Source organism: Sinocyclocheilus grahami, unplaced genomic scaffold (assembly GCF_001515645.1).
Source record: "Sinocyclocheilus grahami isolate Dianchi unplaced genomic scaffold, SAMN03320097.WGS_v1.1 scaffold23.1, whole genome shotgun sequence".
Lineage (NCBI taxonomy): Eukaryota > Metazoa > Chordata > Actinopteri > Cypriniformes > Cyprinidae > Sinocyclocheilus > Sinocyclocheilus grahami.
Window position 1 is genome coordinate 1,057,846 of NW_015505202.1, and position 19,493 is coordinate 1,077,338.

General features: G+C 37.3%; 1 protein-coding gene across 5 annotated transcripts in view; it reads left to right on the forward strand.

The window, feature by feature from the left end:
- LOC107560535 (fibroblast growth factor 13-like) overlaps window positions 1-19,493 on the forward strand; it is a 145,879-nt gene that overhangs the window by 67,743 nt on the left and 58,643 nt on the right. For all 5 annotated transcript variants that reach the window (XM_016244752.1, XM_016244773.1, XM_016244758.1 and 2 more), the window contains exon 3: window positions 1,583-1,750. In XM_016244752.1, the coding sequence (XP_016100238.1) occupies window positions 1,583-1,750 (168 nt within the window). The remainder of the gene's footprint in view (window positions 1-1,582; window positions 1,751-19,493) is intronic.

The following is a 19,493-nucleotide window of genomic DNA, read 5'->3' on the forward strand; positions in this document are numbered from 1 at the left end:
TTAAAGGGGTCATATGATGCGATTTCAAGTTTTCCTTTCCCTTTTGAGTGTTACAAGCTGTTCGTGAATAGATAAGATCCCTAAAGTTGCAAAGACTAAAGTCTCAAACCCAAAGAGATATTCTTTATAAAAGTTAAGACTCAATCACACCCTCCTAAAACACCTCGTTTAAACACGCCCCCACATGTCTACATCATGATGTTGGAAGATTTGCATAACACTGCCCAAATGTTCATGCAAAGAAAGAAGGCGTAACTTTATTGTTGCTGCAACCGCCGCCGCCATGTTGTGAAGACGCTGCGTGTTTCATTACGAAAGCGAAACTACTGTGTTTGACCTTCCAAAAGAGGACACAACTAGAAATCAGTGGTTAAGTTGTATTTACAACACTGTTCCAGAACAGTTCAACCCAAATATTCAGATGTGTGCAGCGCATTTTATGGAGGACTGTTTCCTGATCCTGTGAGAGTAGACTACAATGCCGGCTGTTCTGACTCACAGACTGTAAGTTAAGTACATTTTCATATTTAAAGAATTTGCCACTGACGATTCAAACGCGAGTTTTGAGCAGTGTAGAGTAGCACTTGTTGTTTGTCATTTCTCCGATCACAAATGCAGACATGGTTTTGTGTTTATGCGGCGCGATGCAACGCAACGTGTAAAAAGACAGTATAAGTCATTATAATCCGTAATTATGTCCCCACTGGATGCAACAAATGCCTCATTTATAATGGGTTTGAATGTTTTTGTCTCGTCGCTCCGGGACACGGCATCACAAGTATGGTAAGGGGCAGGGTTGCCAGGTTTTCACAAGAAACTAAGTGTTTCGAGGGGGTAAAAATCGCGTTCCAGTGGGTAAAATACACGTTTTTTGGCGGGGTTTCCCTGCTAAAATTCGCATTCCAGGGGATAAATATCATGTTATTGGAGTCGCTTCAACCCACGGACATGAAACACAACCCGCGGCAACAGTGTTAAAGTAGCCCAATTCTGCGGGAAAACCGCAGACTTGGCAACACTGGTAAGGGGCGTAATATTTCCGTCACACGCTTGAGGTATTCGGCCAATCACAACGCACTGGATAGCTGGTCAATCAGAGCACACCTCGCTTTTCAGAACGACGAGCTTTGTAAAAATCTACACGTTTCAGAAAGGCGGGGCATAGAGGAGAAACAATAATGTACAGTATGTGAAAAATTATGTGTTTTTTTTACCTTAAACCGCATAAACACATTTCATTACACCAAATACACAAAATAATGTTCTTTTTAGCAACATCATATGACCCCTTTAAAATGATCATGTCATGGCATGATGTATCGCCCAGTCCTACTGTCTAGTATGCTTTTCTTTGTCTCTTACCTTCTCTCCTTCTCTTTCTTCTGTATATCAAGCTATTATATGTGTTCTGCTAATCTTGTTACTGTTGTTGATTATTATTATTATTATGAGCTTGTTGTTGTCATTTATACTTTGTCTCTTTTCTTTGCGTATTTCTCTCATTGTGTTGAATTAGTTCTGTTGCTTTGAGCACTCTCTCCCTTTCTAACCCTGCGTTCATTTTGTTATGGCCCAACCGCAGTCCAGGATGACGCTGCCCCAGGTACCCAGGAGTACATTATGTTGCGGCAGGATTCCATCCATTCTGCGGATATAAGGGGTAAAGGCTCCCCTTTTCGTGCTAAGTGTCATGAAATCTTCTGCTGCCCACTGAAGCAAGTCATCCTCAAAGAAAACTCAGAGGCTGAAGGTTTGTGTGCAACACATCCATGTTTTTCTTTGCTTTGCTGATGCTTTTGTATCTTTTACTTAAGTTTAAGTTTCATTTGAACTTACTTTAGTTTTTTGCCTTTTCATAAAAGCATCTGGCTTGTGCATTTTCTGTTCGTGAACCATATGTGTGTCTTGCAGAAACTGCTTGAAGCCTGCGATGTTGAATGCCCTAAGGACACACTCTCATTTTCTGCGTGTGTGTGTGTCTGTGCTCATGATCCTTCAGATCTGTATTCACCAGTGATTACCTGATGATGTCACTCTACCTGAGCTGAGGCTCCATACTTACATTTAGAGGCACAAATCAAGGCTCTAGACTTTTTTTCAGGAACATTCATATCCAATTTTAGATTTTATTAAATATATATTATATATATAACTTAACAGGGGGCATTAGACACTTTTCCGTTAATATTTTTCAGGTAACTTGACAGGCAACATTAAACAGCAGCCCTTAAAAACAAACAAAAAATTATTAGTAATACTTTATAATAACTTCCATTAGTCATGAATTATACATAAAATGTGTTAAACAAACTTTTCTTAACTGTAAAATTAATACAAATTTGAATGGATTTTAACTAAGGATGTTATGTATTGCATTATATAATGTATTGTGTATTGCATTATATAATTATATAAAATTATAACAATATCATATATTATTTTGTAAATGTTTTTAATGAAAGTTACTTCACATTTTTCTTGAAAGTGTCTAAATTACAAATTAAATTACATAAAATTCGGCCTTTAGGCCTTACTTAAAGGGTTAGTTCACCCAAAAATGAAAATTAGGCTGTGTTTTACTCACCCCCAAAGCATCCTAGGTGTATATGACTGTCTTCTTTCAGATGAATCCAGTCGGCGTTATATTAAAAATTGTCCTGGCTATTCCAAGCTCTATCTATTGCAGTCAGCGGGTGTTGCAGTGCTTCATATAAAAATCACCCATCCATAAAAATGGCATGTCTTTCATGGCTTCAGGGGGTCAGACCTCATAGGTCATTCGCCCGGAGCTGCTTCCGTTTACAACAGTGAGCGCAAGCTAGATTAAAGTGATTATTAAGTTTTGAATATGGATATTTTTCTCACAAAAATGCATCGATTCACTACAGGGGGCCTTTGTTCACCCCCCGGAGGCGTGTGAGACACTTTTTTATGGATGAGCGCTTTTTATTTCACTTCTTTTGGACTGAAGCACTGCAACACCTGCTGACTGCAATGATAGAGCTTGGAATAGCCAGCCACAATTTTTAATATAGCTCCGACTGGATTCGTCTGAAAGAAGAAAGTCATATGCACCTAGGATGCCTCGGGGGTGAGTAGTTTGGGTGAACTAACCCTTTAATGGCTGAAAGTCAGCCAAATTCATGAATTGCAAGTTTGCAAGAAGGCATGTTTCATGGATATTTAAATTACTTGACTAGATGTTTGCCTGTCTAATTAATACTCTTTATACCTTATACTTTACTTGCTGTACTTTAAAATGCAGCCTATATGTGCACTTTGATGTAGGAACAAAACAACATCTGACAAGTGCAAGAATACAGGAGTCTTAAAGTCACTTGTACTTGTGCGACTAAATAAATTGTATTGCCTTTTATCGCAGCCCCTTGATCACTAACCCTTTAATGTGATTGATTGATTGAGTGAGTGAGTGAGTGAACGATGATGATGATTCACAAACATGCCCTACTTCCTTCTATAGATCAAACTCCACCCCTTACCATAAGCCCCTCCCCTTTAATAATCCAACTTGCCTCTTATTCCCTCTTCCCTCTGTGTCTCTCTTTCTTATCTTCTCTCTAGCCCTGCACTCATTTTCAGACATTAGGTCTACATGAGATGAAAATCTGTTTGCCCATTTGTTTCACAAATGTTAATGTTTCTGCTTTCAAAGGGCTAGCTTGGACCCTCTTTCTTTTCCATCAGTCTGGCTCCTTCTGTCAGGTGTTTTCAGATGCATGAGGGTTGCTGATGCCGTTTGTACACAGGTCCGATGTGCTGGGTTGTTATGGGGTCCTGCATGCGGCTGAATGCTGTATTGTCTTTATGTTGAGGGAAACTTGTAGAGTACTAAGATTGTCCAAACATGTTGTAAATGTGATTGTGAAGTGTTTTTCTTTTCAGACTCTCAGATCACTGGGTAAGCCATCAGCAGTCACCTCAAGCCTAAATAAATTAAGTTAAACACACAAATGCGCTCATCTCCACCGCTGTGCTGGATGACATATGAATTGTTCACGCATCGCTGGAATGCAGCTCTAGATTGATGGATAATTTAGTTGTCATAGATACAGTGCCATTACTGCTGACAAACATGTGCCTAATCAATTATTCAGTAATGGTTTATATTCACGGTCATTACTACCTCATTTATGTATTGTATAGAGTTGTAGAGAGTCTCTGAGGAGCGAGAGTGAGTTGGGTGCAGGGAATCTTTTCCCTGTCTGTTTGTGGTAAATTTTTATCTGTCTGGATCATGCTGCAAACAAGAGGACATGAGTGAAAAGAGAAGGAGGGGAAGGCTTATAAAGAGACAGACTGGAGTACTGCAGATCTATTATTCAGTCTGACTGAAGCTCTGTTTGGACGTGACTGAATTTGCAAAGAAAGTCATGAGTTTCTTATGAAACGTGTTCATAAGCAGCGTTCCATCAAGGGTGAAGGGAATCGTTCGCCTTAAAATTAAAATTCTGTCATCATTTACTCACCTCCATGTCATTCCAAATGCTTTCTTTCCTCAGTGGAACACAAAAGGAAATGTTTGGCAGAAAGTTCACACTGCTCTTTTCCATACAATGAAAGTGAAGGGGAACAGAGACAGCCTTCAAAAATGATACAAAAGCTCCATAGAAGCACCAAAAGTTGTCATACACACACACAAAAAAGTTTTTTTCAAAGCTGTAAATAAAACAAAGATTATTGGAGATTTTTTTTTTACTTCAAAATGTCATGTTTATATGTTACTTTATGCAGTGTGTTACTTGCTGTTTCTTTGTAATTGTTTGTGAAATTATATCTTTTTGTGAGAAAGTAGCAAAATCTTCTCAAATCTCATATCATAACATAAAATGTGGTCTGTTAGTTACAGAAAGCTTCTCATATGGCTTCAGAAGATGTGTAATACAGTATATCATACATGTAGTGCAACCTACATTTAGGATGCTTTTTTGGAGATTCAAAGCACATTTTCTCTGTATGGATTTATTTTATGGAAAAGAACATCGAGAACATACTGCTAAACCTTTCCTTTTGTGTTCCATGAAAAAAAGAAAGTCAGACTGGTTTGGAACGACATGAGGGTGAGCAAATAGCGATACAATCTGGGATCAGATTGTGTCACAGACTCAGAGTTAGCATGCACGTTTCAGTGATGGAGGGAGCAATAGGTGCAGGTGCTGTTCTTGTAAGCTGAAAATCTGTTGCTGATTTCGTACACCACAAATATTATTGCGCACACACACATTCAATGGAGATCAGCAGTGGAGTCTATAATCCAAATCCCTGTTGCTCCACAAGTGCTGCAGACTCTTCTTGCGTTCTCTCTCTCCTTAACTTCTCCTCCTCTCTGTCTCCTGTTCTGATATGCTACGTACCCTCAACATCCTTTATCTCTTTTGCACTCTCTTGACAGCTCCAAATTCATCGCCCAATCAATATCTGCCTGATTTCTGTCTCTGTTTCTCTATCCTAACCTCTTTTTGTGTCTCATTTCTTCTTTTCTGTCTTTCTCATTCTTACAGTGAAATGTGTCCCAAAGGCCTGTTCTTTATCATATTTAATCAATAACTGAGAAAAAGTTGTACTTTTGCTATACTCAAACCTCAGTACGCATTAAGATTTGTTATTTACAGGCCAAACTTTTTCATAACCCATAAGTTTAATTTGTCCATCTTCTCCGGAAACTATACATCACACTGTGATATGTGTGGGTGTGTTTATAAACATTTCCCTTGAATGTCCAGCTACCATTACTACGATAGAAAGTTGCTTGCACTTTGAAAAAGAATACTGAAAAGTTTGTAGTCAGAAAGATTTCTAAGTCTCTTGTGCTTAGGGACCGTTCACATGTTGCATCTTTTGCATGCTCAAGTTCTTTATTTCAAATGAAGAGCGCACGCATAATTGAAGTGACGCGGTCGTGATGAAAACACAATGCAAATGCACCACGGGTCATGTGACAAGAACCAACCAATCAGCTTCACCCTTTCCGTAACAAAATTGAAATCTCAGTCAAGATGGAGGAACAGCTGATCATAGCTGTACAGGGATACCCATTTTTAAATGAATTTAGTAGCATAGTTACTGCGGCGAGTTTCAGTGCTGGAAATCCGTTTATCCTTTGCTGAAACTTTTGCGTCATTGTGGAAAGCGCAGGTCATGGTTGGTGAGCAACAGCAGATGCTCAAGCACTTTGGAAACAAGGAGAAAGCGATGTGGCTGGTGTTTTCCACGCATTTAGTTTTTAGCTTTTGTGAACGTCCCCTTAGGTTGCATTTATTTGAGCAAAATAGAGTAAATACAGCAATATTGTGAAATCTTACAAATTATTACAGATTGTTTTAACATTAATGTTGATACATTATATCAGTGGTGATATGTGTTATTCTTTTTTTAGGATTGTTTGTAGAAAGTTCAAAAGAACAGCATTCATTTTAAATATAATTCTTTTATAACATTATAAATTTCACATTTGATCAATTAAAATCGTCCTTGCAGAATAAAATTAATATTTAAAAAAAAAAAAAAATGTTAATGTCCCCTAACTTTTGAACAGTAATATATATTTTCATAAAATTATTTTAAAAAATAAAATATTATTATTACATTATTATTATTATTATTTAGATAATTCAAGTATTCCTTTACATTTTTTAGATTTCAGATTTTCTAAATTTACTAGATTTTCTATTTTTATTTTTAACTTGATCTGCACAAACCAATTTTATATATATAAAAAAAAAATTTAAATTGAAAGATAATTCTGCATTATTTAACACTTTGAGTCACATTGAAAGGACAGCACTGTAAAATGCAGTGTTCCTACTCATAGCACCCAACCATATTAGAGACCATTTGCTGGTTTGGCAGTCATAGTTTCTCAAATGATGTCCATTGTTGTGATACCATTTATATGGTATTCATCAAACACATAACATATTGCAGTTATAAATCACTGCTATGTCCATAGCCCTTTTTTGCAAAATTTGAAATAATGGCTGCCTTGCTCATTTCACAAACCATGTGTATCAATAAAGTGTGTGGCACATTCACCCACTCTCCCACCTGTGTAAATGGCATCAGAGCACCTGATGAGCTCTGAAATTACATTACGACTGACCTCCACTTCTCATTTCAGCTGCTCCTCTCAAACTGCATGACTCAACACCATTATCACTAATGGCACAAAGTCTAGCTAGACTCAAATAATGGCGTTTTTGTTTGTTTGTTTCCTCATTTTGTTGCATCACGCTCACGGGATCCGGCTGGAGCCGTTTATGCAAATGTTTACGCAAATAGAGAAAGCATGAATAAGTCATGGTTATGATAATGGATGTGGGCTGGGGGAATTCAGATGGGTGGAGCAAAGTTAAGGACCATCTGCACTGCACTCTGTTTGTATGGTGTTTTTAACAGTGTATATTATATTTGCAACAGGGGCTTTTGTGCTCACATTTACAGTGCTTTGGGATAGCAGGGGGAGTGAGTTAGTGTAGCTGATCTGAATGGTCATTCAGGTGGCACTACTGCCATGATCTTGCTCTAGGACACACAGCCAGCCTTTTAACTGCTGTGAAATGCCACCAGTGTGATGGAGGGCCTCCAGTGTGCCATGCTTCTGTCATCTTCAACTGAGCTGGGTTAATAGTGATGTTACATCCCCTCCCCTCCTGTATAGCTACAGTTGTTTAAGTATTTGGACTAGAGAAGCAAGTGTGACCTGCCGATACCGATTTTCATTCTAAGAACTATATTTGACATCATATATAAACAAAAATCTACTTTTTTAATGCAAAAAAAATTATTTACATAATAAAATAAATTATTAAACTTTACAATTTCCCCCAATCTGGACTAAGTTACAGATGTTCTCTCACTTAAACAACTCTCAAAATAAAGTGCTCTGTGACTGGAAAGTGGTATAAATGAGTTGTATATAGCAAAACAGATGTTATTTCACACTATTTTTTATAAATGGGCATTTTTTTCCAACCTTATTAAATGTATGTGTCATCTTTTACATCAAATTCTTACATGGTTTCAAATAATTCAGTTAGAATAATAAGAAACTGTTATTCAAATGAAATTAGTATCAACAAACTCAATCTTTCCAGTGCAGAGGAAACAGAAGCTGCATCTGAAGTGGCATTAGATGTATTTAGACTGTTTGATGAAGCTGAGAGGTGCCATAAAGTAAATTTAAAGAGCATAATTGCAAATGCATAAATAATGTTATAAGATTCATGTTTTAAATATTTTTTTGAACATACAAATAAGAAATGTTGGGGAAAAATGCAATGATACTTTTAAATATGAAACCAAACCACCAGTAGGTGGTGACAAATGACTGTTTTAATGAGTGAGTGATTTAATCATTCATTCAACCGATTCGTTCAAACGGCTGATTCATTCAGAAACGAGGCAAGTGACAGTTCTGCTTTGGCTTTGATTAGAACTATTTTCGTTCGCGAAACTGAGCAAAAACAGTGATTTTGATTGTGTTTAAAATGTAGGTCACTTAATATTAACTTCTTGTTTAGTGAACTACTATTGTATAAAATCAATGGCACATTGCAGTTGTGCTGATATTCGGGGGAAACATTGTGGTCGTATCTTTTTTTTCTACTCTAGTATGCTTCTAAGCTCTATAACTTAAGTTACTTTGTGTGTGCTGTTGCGCTCATTTGTTTTGATTTCTGCACAAGTCTCTCTCTCACTCAGGCTGTGTGAGCCTCATCTGGCACAACATCAATGGGCTTTGTGCACAAGTGTAGCGACGAACTTTCACTGTCGCCAGAAGTCGGGATATCACAGTTTCTGGTTTACTTTCGCATCCCCAAAATGTCAGTATTTACTAGATGTCTCTGAGATCTGCCTAAAGTAAGCATCAGCAATGTCCATCGTATCGTTGATGCCTGGTCCCCTGCTCCAACACGCAAGCGATTCTAACTCTACATATCGAGTTATCTGCACAACTAGTTTAATCTAAGACGATGGACATTGCTGATGCTTACTTTAGGCAGATCTCAGAGACATCTAGTAAATACTGACATTTTGGGGATGCGAAAGTAAACCAGAAACTGTGATATCCCGACTTCTGGCGACAGTGAAAGTTCGTCGCTACACTTGTGCACAAAGCCCATTGATGTTGTGCCAGATGAGGCTCACACAGCCTGAGTGAGAGAGAGACTTGTTGGGCATTTTTTTCCAACCTTATTAAATGTATGTGTCATCTTTTACATCAAATTCTTACATGGTTTCAAATAATTCAGTTAGAATAATAAGAAACTGTTATTCAAATGAAATTAGTATCAACAAACTCAATCTTTCCAGTGCAGAGGAAACAGAAGCTGCATCTGAAGTGGCATTAGATGTATTTAGACTGTTTGATGAAGCTGAGAGGTGCCATAAAGTAAATTTAAAGAGCATAATTGCAAATGCATAAATAATGTTATAAGATTCATGTTTTAAATATTTTTTTGAACATACAAATAAGAAATGTTGGGGAAAAATGCAATGATACTTTTAAATATGAAACCAAACCACCAGTAGGTGGTGACAAATGACTGTTTTAATGAGTGAGTGATTTAATCATTCATTCAACCGATTCGTTCAAACGGCTGATTCATTCAGAAACGAGGCAAGTGACAGTTCTGCTTTGGCTTTGATTAGAACTATTTTCGTTCGCGAAACTGAGCAAAAACAGTGATTTTGATTGTGTTTAAAATGTAGGTCACTTAATATTAACTTCTTGTTTAGTGAACTACTATTGTATAAAATCAATGGCACATTGCAGTTGTGCTGATATTCGGGGGAAACATTGTGGTCGTATCTTTTTTTTCTACTCTAGTATGCTTCTAAGCTCTATAACTTAAGTTACTTTGTGTGTGCTGTTGCGCTCATTTGTTTTGATTTCTGCACAAGTCTCTCTCTCACTCAGGCTGTGTGAGCCTCATCTGGCACAACATCAATGGGCTTTGTGCACAAGTGTAGCGACGAACTTTCACTGTCGCCAGAAGTCGGGATATCACAGTTTCTGGTTTACTTTCGCATCCCCAAAATGTCAGTATTTACTAGATGTCTCTGAGATCTGCCTAAAGTAAGCATCAGCAATGTCCATCGTCTTAGATTAAACTAGTTGTGCAGATAACTCGATATGTAGAGTTAGAATCGCTTGCGTGTTGGAGCAGGGGACCAGGCATCAACGATACGATGGACATTGCTGATGCTTACTTTAGGCAGATCTTGGAGACATCTAGTAAATACTGCCATTTTGGGCAACGCGAAAGTAAACAGGAAACTGATATCCCTACTTCTGGTGACGGCGGAAGTTCGTCGCTACGCTTGTGCACAGAGCCCATACATTATCAGTCGCCGTTTACACTGAATGCAATAAAATCACAATCATTCTCTCGCAACATTTTTTGGTGCTTCCCAAGTTATTTTTATTATTGACATTTTAATCAGGCTTCTTGCTTCTTTCGGGCAAGTAAAATTCTTTCTCACTTGCCCCTTTAAAAAATCTACTTGTCCAAGACAAGCGATAATCGAGCCTTGTACTTCCCCCACGGTTTACTTTGGCCCTACACGTATTACAAATTGCGAACTTTGTGTCTTCTTCATTCACAGTGAAGAACTTCCACGTCGACAACATGGTTACATGCGGATGTGAGTACAGCTGTGATGTCAAAACGGACCAGCTCAGAATCAGCAAGACGTGAGACTGACCGGCCATGTGGAAAATCGGCTTATTCCGGTCCCTGGCCGGTCGATCAGTGCATCTCTAATTTGGACACTTTAACTGCACTTGAAAATGTCATCACTTTAGACACCAAAATGTTAAATAAAATATTGTATTTTGTTTTTTTGTTTTAATTTAATTAAATCTTAATGCTAAAAAAGGTAAATTTTCATCCGATGTTCCCTTTAACACTGCTTCTCTTTTACACACGTCTCCACACAGCCTCACAGACCTCCTGTGGCTCTCCTGGAGTGAAGATGTAAAAAAACCTGCCAACCCAAATCTCACCTGCTGTCACTTTAGTTGATTCAGTCAAATCCAGTAACAAGCCGTGCCAGATTTTCACTTAAAACTTTCAGTTGAACAAGGGTTTGTAGCTGCCAATGACTCACACTGTCTGTAGATGCATGTGCATTAGCTAATGTGTAAACAGCATTTAAGTCTGTAAGCTGTTTATGCTATGCTGGGACGTGCGAATCACACGATGACAGCCTACTGCACACACATATCATCGAGAATACACGTTTCATAGGGAGTTTTTAGATATGACTTGTTTTTGTTTAAAAAAACTGGATGGAGTACAGCTTAATAGAACTGTATGCAGTGATTTTTAAATGCTTTGGACTATTTTTAACACACTGACTTATGAAAAAGTGACGTGACATGTGGCCAAGTATGGTGACCTATACTCAGAATTAGTGCTCTGCATTTGTCCCATCCAAAGTGCACACACACACACACCCGGAGCAGTGGGCAGCCATTTTTTTGCTGTGGCGCCCGGGGAGCAATTGGGGGTTCGGTGCCTTGCTCAAGGGCACCTCAGTCGTGGTATTGAAGGTGGAAGAGAGCGCTGTACATTCACTCCCTGCCGGTACGAGACTCAAACCCGCAACCGTTGGGTTACGAGTCCAACTCTTTAACCATTAGGCCACGACTTCCCCTTATAAAAGCTTTTGATCTAGATTTATCTTTTTTAGTTTTGATATTTTTAGCAGCGGTGCTTTATTTTATGGAAACTTAGGTGTCACAAGATGATGGAATCAGTTATCAATTTACTAATACTATAATAAAAATAAATTACTTTTCAAATGGACAAATAAAAAAGTTATATGTAACAGTTGTAAAGTGATACGTCATTTCAGCATTTCATTTGCATTTTTATAAATCATTTACAAAGTGCTTTATAAAACTGGACAGCACAGATGTAGGAGCAATCTACAGAATTAATCAGAATCAACTTTCTTATTATTAATAAATTATTTGTTTTTACATATTGTTATATTTTTTAACCATTAATTATATTCAATTTATTTTTAAAGTGGCGTTTCTTGTCCTTTGTTAATTAAGGCCCTGCTGCTAAAAAGTTAACTAAAAACCATAAGGGAAAAAAATCTAGATAACCTAGTTGAGCTTACTAAACAGTTGATTGCTGAACAAATAGAACTAGTCAAACATTGTGACCCATTTGTAGTCTCAGTGGACCCACACTCTCATAAACGAAGGTACAAAAGCTAAAAGGTACATCGTTGTACCCTATTTACCCCTAAATGGTACATATTACTACTTTAAAGTTACATATTAGTACTTGATATATATATATGAATATATTAGTGTGTTTTGAAAGGGTACTGCCCCATCGACAGTTTGGTATTTTTGTTTCTGATAGTGCAGATGAGGCTCTAGTGCATTGAGCTAAACATTTAGTGTGAGTTTTTGATAAAGAACTGAAAAATGTGAATGGGAGGAAGAGAGCAGGAGGGAATTGACTTAGTGTGCATTTTCAATCCTGCCTAACTCCCCCTCTTTTCCGTAAACACTCACACAAAACGCACACCAACACACACACGCTTGGTCTTTTCCTCTCGCCCACACGAGTGTATTCCAGATGCCTGTTTAGACGGGTAGTCATGAGTCATCTCCCCACACGCTCTCACCTATTCTCCTCTTTCATCAACCTGTTTCACACCTCTTCAATCCCTCGCGCTCCTGGAGAGTTGAACTGTGAGGTGTACAGTAGGTAACTTCTCTCCTCCGCTCCCTCGCTGAACAGCTCCATGAAAACTAAAGCGGGATGCTGTAACGATGCTTTATCCAGCGGTGGCCACCATGAGTGGAAATATTCCTCCCTGTCAGAGTGGAAATCAATAGGCGAACACTCTACAGCTCCATTTAAAAGTCATTTGTGCTCTTGCCTGAGATGCGCTACTTTACAGATCGGTGATGCCCTCATTTTTGTTGAAATGTTTACTGGGAAACGCCTGAAATGTTTTGTTCTCTGTCTGTTCCAATAGTACGAATATGTACGAATGTGAACAGCAGTGATAGTTGAACCCCAAACCCTCATTCTATGATATGGTCCTGTCCCGTGGGCTGGTGGGACGCAGTGGAATAGTGCAAATACATAAGACTCCAGAGCATCTTCTCCCAGAGGGCTTCTGGTAGACTGAGGCCTTGTCGGCACTGATTTACACAGACACCCAATTTGGAGCAGCATCTCTGCTGCCAGCCCTGGTGAAGAATCTGAGAGTGTTGGGCTGGACAGAAGGTGCAGAATTAATGTCTGCCAGCACTCTCTCTTACTCACCCACCAGCATACCAATATATAAATAGAGGTTTAAATTATTCTGTTGAAAAAAAGATCAAATATTAATTGTAATATATTGAAGTTTCAATATCGTAACAGCCTGTTTAGCCATGTGTGTAATCTTTATTTTCTGGCTTACAAGGGATAGTGTTTTTTTTCTTTTTTTTTCTGCGATGTCATACTATAGATCAGTCACACGAGGTAGGATCCCACTGGAGCAACCTTGGGTTAAGTGCATTGCTCAAAGTCACAGTGGTGATAGAGCTCCAAGCTCCTTGTGGAGACTCAGCCACCTCAAACCACACTACTAAATAATGATTAAAAGTGTAATCTCTGATAAAAAATTAAAATAATAAAAAATTCGACGATACAGATAAGACGATAATTATTTTCACATTGTGGTTGATAATCATTACATGGCTGATGTTAAAGTCTTTTCTTATATTGTTTTATCTAAATAAATAAAAAATAACACTGCAAACAAAAATCAGTTGTTTTAAATGCTACAAGTGAATTTAGGCTTCACATTAGATAATGGCAAAGGTAAACTAAATGTAAAAAAGTGGAAATGAAAATGAACAATTAAATATTGATCAACATAAAAAAAAAATAAATAAATAAATCTGACCACAGATACTGATATACACTAAAGTGCAAAAGTTTGATGTTAAGATGTTTTTGAAAAAAGTATTTTATGGTCTTCATGGCTTCATTCATTTGATCAAAAATACAGTTAAAAACTGTAATATTGTGAAATATTAATACAATTTAAAATAACAATTTTCTATTTTAATATATGTTAAGATGTAATTTATTCCTGTGATGCAAAGCTGAATTTTCAGCATCATTACTCCAGTCTTCAGTGTCACATGATCCTTCAGAAATCATTCTAAATATTCTGATTTGGTGCTCAACAAACATTTTTTATTATTATCAATGCTGAAAACAGATCCGCTGCAGTTATTTTTGTGGAAACTGTGATGCATGTATTTCAGGATTCTCTGATGAATAGCAGTTTGAAAGGAACAGCATTTATTTATTTTATTTTTTAAAAATTATAATTATTTTTATTGTCATTTTAATAAATAATAAAAAATCTTACTGACCCCAAACTTCTGAATGGTAGTTTATTGAGCATTACTTTTTGTTTTGGAAGTTGGAAGTTATAAAGCCAGCCAGTCGGTACAGATCTTGCCAGATCAAGAAAGTGTTTGCCTTGTTTTTTCCCCCCAGCATTCATCTGGCAGTCAGTGAAGGGCCTGTGGGAAGTCTAATATTACTACAACTTGTGGACTGAAGTAAGATGCCTAATCAAAATGGGCTTATGTATGTATGTTAGACTCTGAAGTTAAAACTGTTTTTTAATTGGGATGTTTTATGTATTTCATCTTTTACCATCTCCTAGACATGCAACATAAGTCTCTTCCTGTTTTTGTGACAGAAAGTACAACGTATGATCTAATTTCTCAGTTGAGACACTTCACTGTCCTCATTTTTATACAAACAAACTTTTCTCATAGCTTTTATCAGTTTTGTGGTTCAGAGATACTGTCAGGCAGAATGTATAGCCTATGGTTAACTCAAGGATATATTTATTCTGTTTTTGACAGTTGGAGTGCTCTAAACGGTCTGCACCTGAATATAGTGCCATTCCCTATCTGTGCTGTAGTTTGTGCACTGCTGTAGGTTAAAGGCTGAATGGGGCAGTAATGTCTTTGCAGAGAGGATAAGATTCAGTATATTCAACCACTCCAGGCGAGAAGCTATTTATAGCTAATCCTGAAGTGACAGGAAGCAGGGGCTAAGACACTGTTCTGGGACACACATTCAGGGTAGATGCAGGCAAAACAGGATGGAAAGAGACCATTGCAAAGCATCTCTAATACATGTGTGCTAGGAGGATACTGACCAACTATCCTGAAGCACATGTTTTCTTCATGGGCTTCATGACTTGTTTAGTTTGAAGTGCTGTCTATGTCATGAGTTGCTTTAATGTTCTGGGAATATGTCATTGGGTTTGGACAGTCATCTTGTTAAGCTATGTAATTAATTACTTAAGGATGAATTGCTTAAGGGGGCATTTGGACTTTCGGAAAGGGACTTTTGTCACTAATACTAAATGTAACAGCACTAAAATGAGGACAGGGTGATTCACAGCTGTTAGACATACATAACTATACTGAATGTTAAATAAATATTTACACAGTTTTCTACAATTAAATAAAATTAAATTATTAAATGTAATCATTTTTTGTAATGTAATAAAAAAAACTAAAACAAAATTATTACCGATTAAAGTAAACTACAAAATCCTATCAATGTCACGACTTCTGCTGGTATAGTTGTCTCAGTACCACCAATAATTGATAAAAAATTGAATGAAAATTCAAATCATACAAAATATGTCACTGGGGCAGTACCCTTTCAAAAGGTATTAACATATACCATTTAGGTACTAATATGTATACGTTAGATAATATGTATGTTTAAGGTACTAATATGTGACAACGTTTGTACCCTTTTTTTCTGAGACTAGTACTTTTACAGTACTATTTGATACCTCTCTCATTTTCAATTTTTGAGTTAAAGAGACTTGGACAGACCGCTTATATTTCTATGGTGCCGACAGATAGCAGCCCAAAGTAAAGCACAGACAGCTGCTTGGAAATTTACCTGCGCAAGTTACCTGCTTGATTCATTTTCAACGAGATGTGCAAGCGGAACCTGCAAACCTGTCTTTAATTAACTAATTTGTTCATTTTTAATAGTGCTATATAAGTCCATATATCATGGTTGTTAAACACATTAAAACACACGAAGAATATGAAACAGTTTGGTATCGTTTAGTTTCCATCTTAGTTTCCAAGTGTTTCCATCTTGATGTATAAACAATGTGTTGGTTGCGCTTCCAGTCACTTGAATCAGAATGCAGGATACGGGAGCGCAGGAAGGACGTTATCACAGAATCAAATCAGATTTGTGGGTGAAAGATTGAGGAGGGCAAGGGAAGAATAAATGATCACTGCTAGGATATAAAGGCCAAACTGGAGCATGGGAGAGAGTAGCCACATGCCCAATAGAAGACCGTGAGTGATGATAATGCTGCAACACAGACCTGAGGCTGAGTCGGCAATACTTATATGTACAGACCCACACACACACAAACACACACGCACACATACACATGCTCTATTCATACTGTTAGCCAGTTACCGATGTCTGACGCAGTGATATCTAATCAGATCTTGTTGCATGCATGCAAACCGCATGTAAAACACTGAGTGAATCACATTTTTCCACATCCGATTTAAGCCACTTTCATATGATGTTTGATACTTCTCCAATATCTGGTCATCTGACCCAAGTCTACAGTCTTATATCCGATTGTACTCTTTATTTCATGATTTTGTAAAAAAAATAATGGTTGTTGTACTTTTAAATGCTATGTTGAATACCAAAATTGAAATTAGAACTGTACACACAAAATGCTGCCGGAAAAAGTAAAATATTGACTTTTCAAATTTTGTTTAGGACTTTTTGCACCTTTAATAAACATTTTCAAAATGCACAAATTAATATAGAAAAATGTCTATTTTGCAAGTTTTCTTTGGCCAAATTAGAAGTAATGCTTCTCCCACTAGAGCTGTCTCTGGAACAATAGAGACTTAATACATTACTTTAAAATATGATTTTAAAATAGACATTGCAGAATTCTGGGAACTTTATCGTCATAAAATTATATATTTGGGTATAATTTTGTCATAATTTTGTCTGCTATCTGAGTCACGGTATCAGAAAGGGCCATGCATGATCGCTCAAAGCACGTATAGTACATCGTGTTAGAGCACTACACATGAGGCTTTATATGGGGTAAATATATAATTTAATATAGAAATATATAAAATTATAATTTCTCCTACGTCTCCAGATACAGCCAGGCCTGGTTCCAGAATCAAATTACTGAGGGTGCTTCTGAAATTAGTGAGGGTGCTCTAGCCTTAAAGTACATCTCTTTTGACATATTTTTGCTCTGTATCACAAACATTGCAATGATAGTGACATCCGTATATAAATGCAGCATTTATGTGCGGATGTCACTCCCGAAACTTTGTAGCATGTGAGCGGTCACTGGTCCTCGAGCATCATGAAAACAAAGTATTCAAATTCCGATGGATTGTAGGATTATAGCCAAGAAAGTGTGCAAAGATTATAATCACTAAAAAGCATCACTCATTTCAGTTTATAGAGATCTCACAAAATTCCATTATAATCAATGAAGCTCTATACTGCACAGTGAATCTCTTATTTACACGTTAAAATGAGAGACTCCTGAGCGTGCAGCACTGAGCAAAACGATGGTGTTCGGAGCAGTGAGTGGATTCTAACGTAAACGCTTCTGCTTGGCCATTGCATTCAAGAAATCAACAGAAATGTCAGTGATTGATCAATGCAACAAAAACACGTTGAAAATAGAAACCTTTGAAGCTCTCCAGAGTTCAAACACAAATACACACTGGAGCATTTGGAAAATATGTTTTGCCAGTATCCTATTTCTACAGCTTCGACTGGTGCTCTTGCTTTCGTTTCGTTCCCTCTAGCACTCCCGTAGGACTGACCCTGGATACATTTAAATGCAAAGAAATATGTAATAAGTGGGGCTGGGCGATATGGCCCAATAAAATCATATCTCAGTATTTTTTGGCTGAGTTGTGATATACAGTATAGATATCTGTATTTTTTACGCTTTCTATTTGGATAAAAACAAAACAATTTATTTAAAAAAAAAATCACATCCTGCCCTATGATGTCCAAAAAGTGATTGTAATTATGTAGGCTATACTATATATTATGTTCAAAAAAGGGCTAAAATCACATTACATGATAGCATTGTAACATTACAATCTGAAAACAAAAATAATGCTTTTTAAAGCAGAAGTTAAATTCACTAAACTTAAATTGGAAATACATTTTTTTTTTAAAAAGCACAGACTAATTGTATTACCCCGCCCATTACAATCACTTTATAGTTAGTTATCATAAAAAATACACTTACTTGTAGGTTTAAACTTCTACATATGGCACATTTATTGTCCAACAATAAATATTTTAGCAACATGTATATTTTAGTAGGAATTAGTGTACTCCCATTAGTTGCATTTAAATCATTAAGGAAAAAATGCATTTTAGTACCACCTCTTTCTTTATGGTGCCTTTGCATATTTTTTTTAAGTTTAAAAGCCTAAGTTCCAATTCATTGTAATTGCATGGAGAAGAGTAACCAGCTTCAGAATTTCTCCTTTTACTGTATATGCCACAGAAGAAAAAAAAGTCATAGTTTTGGGACAACATGAGAGTGAATAAATGATATCAAAATATATAATGTTTGGCTGACCTATCCCTTTAATTTTGCACCCAACTTGACAGTATCTTAACAGACTACATTATGTAGTATGTGTCTGATAGAGGTGTTAGAATGTGGGCCATGCGTGTGTGTGCTCTCTTCCCTCCTACCCCCTCCGTCAGACGTGAAACTGTCTGATTGGCTGTCACACCGTTCAGACGCATGCTTTGGATGATGTAATATGCAGCAATCAAGCGTCATCGTCGTCGTAGGAACCAGCATACAAAAAGCAGCGCTGATGATGCCAGCTAGCACTAATCTCAGTGCTAACACTGATAAAGGCCTGATTAATGTTATCCACACGCTTTATCAGCTGATTAGCGGGGACCGCTGGATAACTTTGTAAGCTTTGTGTGATGATCTGCACTTAAGCCTCACTGATTTTATAGCAGCGTGAGTCCGACTCCTTCTGCAGTGTGTGCTTGTTGTGGCAGATGTTTTTAAATGGGATCAGATGGCTGCTTCCAATCTAAAAGGATGCCCAATCCACCCTGGTTATGGAAGTAAATCATGGTAATGTAATGCTTGGGAACAGGCTGTAATCGCTTAAACTTGTCCCTCGGTCATGGCTCAGTGTAATCTCAGAATCATATTGAGCCTTATTACACAGCTTTTCAGAATGCTTGATTCTGATTGGTCAGTCGTAGCATCTTGCAGACAAATAACTGATTATAATAAGCTATATGATTGACCGTTCTCCAGGCAACCGATTTGAGCGTAGCTATGCTACTTTGAGCCTAATATTAGTATTCTTTTTTTTTCTGTTCAAA